The 6,793-nt window shown below is 53.5% G+C and overlaps 1 protein-coding gene across 1 annotated transcript; it reads left to right on the forward strand.

Annotated features, from left to right (window-relative positions):
- The first annotated feature begins 1,942 nt into the window (after positions 1–1,942).
- Positions 1,943–2,875, forward strand: LOC120747996 (olfactory receptor 14I1-like). Its single transcript, XM_040054062.2, has one exon. The coding sequence runs from the start codon at positions 1,943–1,945 to the stop codon at positions 2,873–2,875; it is 933 nt and encodes a 310-aa protein (XP_039909996.1).
- The last annotated feature ends 3,918 nt before the right edge of the window (positions 2,876–6,793 follow it).

Here is a 6,793-nt window from a genome sequence, read left to right on the forward strand (position 1 = left end):
ACACATCCAGGTTTGCTCAGCATTAGAGACAACTTTGCCTTACTTGTCCCCACATCTCATCACTGCCTCCAGTGTTTTGCTCTAACTGGAACCTGGGGACAATTTCATGTGAATTGTGTCCCTCAGTGGGACCCATTAAAAGTTCAAGACACTTTGAAGTTTGAATCTGATTTAGAGTTCTTGAGAAGTTTTTTGATCACACTCTGAGGGACTGAGTCTGATGTAAACAGCACCAAAGCCCCAAGAGGGTCATTAAAATCCTTGTACTGTGTCTGTGCTGCTGAGCTGGGCTGGGCTCCTGGCACAGAGGCAGCTCCTGGCAACCAAGAAGAGCTTAAAACCACATTTCTCTTGATGAGCAACTCTTCTCCCAGCCCAGCAGGGCTGGGCCACTGCCTGCAGCCACCCCGGGCACAGCACACAGGCACAGAGAGCTTCAATCACTCAGGGCTGGGAAGGAGCTGAGAAGTGACTGAGGGAGAATCACTCCCAGCCCTTGACACAGGAACCTCTGGCTGCAGGACAAGGCAGCTGCAGTTCCTGCAGTGATCTCCTAAAGCTGGAACATCCCAATGCCTACAGACTCTGTGAGTACATTCTCTGATTATCTCTCGTGTAGAGCAGCCAGGGGTGCCCAGGGCTGTCCTGCAGAGCAGGGTCCTGCAGCGCAGGGCACTGTGCTGGGCCAGGGACTCTGCTGCCTGCCAGGGACAGCTCTCAGCCAGCCCTGGGAGCTGCTCCCAGCACTGGGGGACAAGATCTGGGAGGCAGGAGACAGCTGGTAAAACGTGGAAGTATTCTTCTTGTGTGGTGAGGATGCTGCATTGTTCAGATCTGCTCTCAACATGACATTTAACTCCAGAATATTTCCAAATAGATTATATAGGGAGCAAAGACAGGCTGGGGCTGCATAAAAGGGAAAATTCTGTTTTTTTTAATCTACTGCTCTGTGTTGCCTGGATAGAAAATTGCACATTGATATTAATCTCTCAGTTCAGGTTGAGAAGAATAAAACAATTTTCTCTCAGACCTTAATAAACCAGGCAGTGACAGAAATCACTAGAGGGTCCCTTGCAGGCAGCACCAGTGTCACTTTTCCAGTCTCCTCAGGGTTGCTCTGAGGTTGCCATCAGAGCCTGCAGAGCCAGAGCTGCCTCTGGGCAGTGCCTGAGCTGGGAGGGCTCTGCAGGGCAGAGCTGAGCCCCCAGGGCTGGGCTGGGCTCTGGCAGCACTGGCAGGGCCCAGCCCTGGGCACAGGGAAGCAGCTGCAGGCAGGGACAGCTCCAGGCAACAGAGCCCTGGGCAGGCAGTGGGGGTAAAGTGCCACCAAGCTGTACTGGGATATTGAAAGTCCTCTCCAGACCAAACTAATCCATTATATTTTTTACAGATCCCCATGCCAAGACACAGCAAATGTGGTGTACCAGCTCCCTCTGCCTTGGAGAGCTGGGAAACAGTGGAGCAACAGACTAGCTCCCCTCACCCTTCACTGAGTTACAGCCAATGCTCTTGCCTTGCACAATTCTCTCTGATCTCCCTGGGCACAGCAGGAAACCCTCTCCAGCTGCCTTTGGCCATCACCGTTCCTTAGCCCTGGCACAGGAGATGCTGCCAAGCTCCTCTGCCTCAGGAGCACTTTGGGCTGATGAAGTCCAAGCCCAGGACTGGCCCCTGTCCCTGTTCCCATGACCCCAGTGCTGCAGAGCAGAGCTGACCCCTCGGTGTCCATGGGCAGAGCCCCTGCTCATCACAGCAACGGGGCCAGATCCCAGCAGAGCTCCAGGCACAGGGCTGAAGGAAAGGCTCTGAGAAAAGGAAAACTGGTTGGCACAGAGCAGCAGGGGCAGGGGTGGGAGAAAGGACTTGGATACTGCTCAGCAAAGTCTCCCCTGAGTTGTCACTGTCTCCTCCTTCAACAGGACTCCATGGCCAGAGTGATGAAATGTCCAACAGCAGCTCCATCAGCCACTTCCTCCTGCTGGCACTGGCAGACACACGGCAGCTGCAGCTCCTGCACTTCTGCCTCTTCCTGGGCATCTCCCTGGCTGCCCTCCTGGGCAACGGCCTCATCATCAGCGCCGTAGCCTGCAGCCACCAGCTGCACACGCCCATGTTCTTCTTCCTGCTCAACCTGGCCATCACCGACCTGGGCTCCATCTGCACCACTGTCCCCAAAGCCATGCACAATTCCCTCTGGGACACCAGGAACATCTCCTACACAGGATGTGCTGCACAGGTCTTTCTTATTTTCTTCTTCCTTGCATCAGAGCTTGCCCTCCTGACCATCATGTGCTACGACCGCTACGTGTCCATCTGCAAACCCCTGCACTATGGGACCCTCCTGGGCAGCAGAGCTTGTGCCCACATGGCAGCAGCTGCCTGGGCCAGTGCCTTTCTCACTGCTCTGCTGCACACAGTCAATACATTTTCTCTGCCCCTGTGCCATGGCAATGCCCTGGGCCAGTTCTTCTGTGAAATCCCACACATCCTCAAACTCTCCTGTTCCAAGTCCTACCTCAGGGAACTTGGGCTTCTGGCTGTTAGTGCCTGTTTAGCATTTGGTTGTTTTGTGTTCATTGTTTTCTCCTACGTGCAGATCTTCAGGGCTGTGCTGAGGATCCCCTCTGAGCAGGGACGGCACAAAGCCTTTTCCACCTGCCTCCCTCACCTGGCTGTGGTCTCCCTGTTTCTCAGCACTGGCATGTTCGCTAACCTGAAGCCCTCCTCCATCTCCTCCCCATCCCTGGATCTGTCACTGTCAGTTCTGTACTCGGTGGTGCCTCCAGCCCTGAACCCCCTCATCTACAGCCTGAGGAACAAGGAGCTCAAGGCTGCAGTGTGGAGACTGATGACTGGATGGTTTCGGAAACATTAAACTGCTGGTCAATTTCTGCAAATCACTTATAATAAAAGTAATCTTTGATACTTCCTGTTGGTTTCATTTTGAAGGTTCTTGTTCTTTGTTCTACTTTTTTAATATATTTCTATGTCCACAAACAAATGTCGTTGTTTGTGCCATTTCTCATTTTGTTTCTCCAACTTCCCTGTGGTTACAGAATTAGTCAATGAAGATCTGCACTCTTAGTGGCTTTAAATGAACTCAAGGATCTGCCAGCAAAGTTGTCATCAGAGATGCCCCTTTTGTTCCCTTCTCTGCAGCTGCAGCAGCAATGTCTGTGTGCAGAGCTGGGGCAGATCAGTGCTGGCACAGCAGCTGTGCCCAGGAGCAGCAGCACTTGGTGTTGCCAGTGCTGCTCCCGTGCCCCTGCCCCGCTGCCCTCCTGGCCCTGGTGTTGCTGTAGGGCCTGAGTGCTCTCGGGGCCGGGCACAGTGCTGGGGGTGGCAGTGCCGGAGCTGCAGCAGGGACAGGCCATGGGCACTGCTGGGGCAGCGCTGACGCCTCAGGGTAGGGCCTGGGGGCTCCAGGCTCCTTGCCCAGGCTCTCTCCAGAACACGCCCAGGCCAATGCTCAGCAGAGAAAAGCCCCGTGAGCAGCCCCAGGGTGGCCGTGGGCAGGCTGGGGGCAAACAGCATGGCTGGGGCTCTGCAAGGTGCCTGGGGGAGATGGGAAGGAGCAGCAGAGCAGGGGCTGATCAATCCCCACTGCTCTGGACACCCCAGGGCAGCGTCCCAGAGCGTCCTCATGCACCTGCCAACAACATCCCCCCTCTGCAGCCCTGGCCTCTCCCCCAGCTCACACAGGTGCCGCATCCTTGCAGGCACAGACACGGCAGCACTGGCTCAGGAGCCCCTGTTTGCACTGCCCAGAGCAGGCGTCAGCACCCCCATGGTGCTGGTGTGGGGAGATGAACCTGAGTGAGCACAAATGCCATCAGCCCCTGGGGCCAGGAAGGGCTGGGGGACAGCAGGGAAACCACTCAGGTTTGTGGTGGCCTCTGAATTCATCCAGAAAGTTTTTTCCCATGAGTTGAGAGTTTCCTGTGCCACTGCAGACGTTGCTGCTCAGAGCCAGGGCTGATTGGCAGCCACCTCCAAACTGCCCTGAGCATTTCCTTTGCTTCAACTTGGCTGTCTTTACCCTTCCTGCTACAAATTCCTTCCTACTGCCCATCCCTCTTTCCTCCCCTGTAAACAGACCACCCCTGGTTGCCCTTTCCTCCCTGGCCCCACTCCCCATTTCAGTTCCTGAGTTCCCGGCACCATGGGAACATCCCTTGTGGAGCAGGATCATCCTCCAAGTGCTTCAGGAGTTGTCTGCAGCCTCCTGCCGTGCCTCGTGTTGCTCCTTTGTCACAGGCACCACAGGCCAGGGGTGCACATCTGGGCTGCTGTGTCTGGCTGTGGGGCTCCCTGTTCTGGGCAAGGAGGAGGAGCTGCAGAGGCTCTGCAGGACTGACAGGATGGGCTTTGGGGCTGTGAGGAGAACTTGAGTGACCTGGGCTGCTGGAGCTTCTGGAGAGGAGGCCCAGGGCTCATCCTGCAACTGCTGCAAGGGTGGTTTCAGAGAATCACAGAATCAGCAAGATTGGAAAAACCCTTGGACATCATCAAGTCCAACCTGCACCCTGACACTGCCTTGTCTCCCCTGAGCCTTCTCTTCTCCAGGATAAACAACCCCAGCTCCCTAAGACGCTCCTCACAGGGCTTGTGTTTCAGTCCCCTCACCAGCCTTGCTGCCCTTCTCTGGACACACTCCAGCCCCTCCATGTCCTTCCTAAATTGGAGGGCCCAGAACTGGACACAGCACTTGAGGTGCTGCCCAACCAGTGCTGAGCACAGGGGAAGGATCACTGCCCTGCTCCTGCTGGCCACATCATTCCTGATCCACAGGAGTGCCAGGGGTTGGATGAGGGAAATGGTGGGGAGGGAATGGGGGCAAAGTCTGACTGATTGTCAGCCATGAAGGGTCTTGATTTTCATATTTAATTAGTTTGCATTTAATGTGCTGAGGATCTATATCAATCAGACATTGCGGATCTCAAACTATAAATATGTACTAAATGAAAATGATTCATGCTAATTGTAATCAAATCAATATTTTAAAAATATATATTTTTGAAAATATTTGTTATAAATTGTAAAGGAAAAAGTAGATGTGATTAGTGTTACAAAGCAGATGGGCCCCTTGGCAGATGCTACATGAGAAAAATAAGATACAGGATGCAGTTTGAGATAAGCAAGAGTTTCAAAGCTGGATTGGCCAAAGCTGAGACTACTCCAAGGTAGGGAGATGGGCCCTTTGCAGATGTTATGGGATACAGGATGTCTTAAGATAGAACTGACCTTGAGATGGACAAAGCTGGGACTGTTCCAAGGCAGCGAGTATGGGTGGTGGTTTGATCCATGAAATAACTACTTTTTGGAACATAATGCTTAGTTATGTATAACACAAAACTTAGAGCCACGTGCAACCAGTAAGGTTATTCATAGGACACGAAGAAGATGATGAGCCTTCATCTGAAGAAGACCACCAAAAAGCAAGAGGACCCCCTAACAACAAGCGCAGCATGCACTATTTAGTACAGTGACGTATATTTTAAGAATTGAAAATAGGAGATTCACAGGAAATATTAATGAATATGTATTAGCATACAGCGTATAAATTTAGGTTGGATTATTTTCTTTTGTACGTGAGGTATGGTCAGAACCGCCCCCCCCCCCCCCCCCCCCCCATCCTGGTCCTTTCTGCTTATGCTTTATCTGAACATTAATTATCTTTAATTAATCACTGCCAAATTTTTGTATATGCTTGATTATAAAATGCTACTTAAATAAAATTACATTGCTGCTAAATTGAACTTGATTGCTTATTAAATTAGACATCTAGAGCTTTATTTAAAACCCTTCCTTCCTTCCTTCCTTCCTTCCTTCCTTCCTTCCTTCCTTCCTTCCTTCCTTCTTTTCCTTCTCTCTCATTTCTTTCTTTCTTTACTTCTTTCTTGGGAGCAGGTCCCCTTACCCTCCCAAAATCACTGACACTCCACCTCAGCCCTGCATAGCACTTTAAAATCAGCCTTCCCAATTTCATGGCAACCTCCCACAAGACACTTCCAGGCCCCAAAATTCTTAAAAGCACCAGCAGCCTTCAAAAACTGCTTCTTGCTTTCTCTCCCTCTACTCCCCTACTCCAAAAGCCCAAACCACCATCCCCCCATTGCAATCCCTACCTCTCCTAACTTTCCTACCACCCCCACACTGCAATCCCCACATTACACTGCCCCATCCCATCCCATCCCATCCCATCCCATCCCGGCAGGAAGTCCCCTCCAACCAGGCCTTGCACACTTCCAGCCATTCCACAGCAGCCGCAGCTTTTCCACCCACTCTGTGCCAGGGCCCCACCGCCCTCCCAGGGAACAAGTCCATCCCCACATCCCAGCTCACCCTGGCCCCAGGCAGCGTCCAGCCATGGCCTGTGTCCTGGCGCTGCAGGCCCTTGGCAAGAGTCTCTCCCAGCCAGCAATTCCTGCTCTTCCCTGCTCTGGGGCAGCAGCTGCAAGTTGATTTGCTCCCTGGGCCACTGGCCCAGCCCCAAGCCAGGGCCGGGACCTTTCCCCAGAGCTCTGCCGGCACTGGCTCGCTTCGGCCGCAGCCCAGCAGACGGAGCTCAGAGCTCCCCGGGGGCTGCGCCTCCTGCCCAGGGACAGCAGCAGGGGCAGCTGAGACTTCTGCCCCGGGGCCAGCAGGGAATGCACCCCAGGGAACGGCTGGGGCTGGGCCAGGCCAGCTGCGGGCTGGAGACCAGCAAAAGCTTCTTCCCCTACAGGGGGCTTGACCACTCACCAGGCTCCCCAGGGAATGGTCACAGCTGTGAGGCTGCCGCAGCTCCAGG

The sequence above is a fragment of the Hirundo rustica genome, unplaced genomic scaffold (assembly GCF_015227805.2).
Source record: "Hirundo rustica isolate bHirRus1 unplaced genomic scaffold, bHirRus1.pri.v3 scaffold_391_arrow_ctg1, whole genome shotgun sequence".
NCBI lineage: Eukaryota > Metazoa > Chordata > Aves > Passeriformes > Hirundinidae > Hirundo > Hirundo rustica.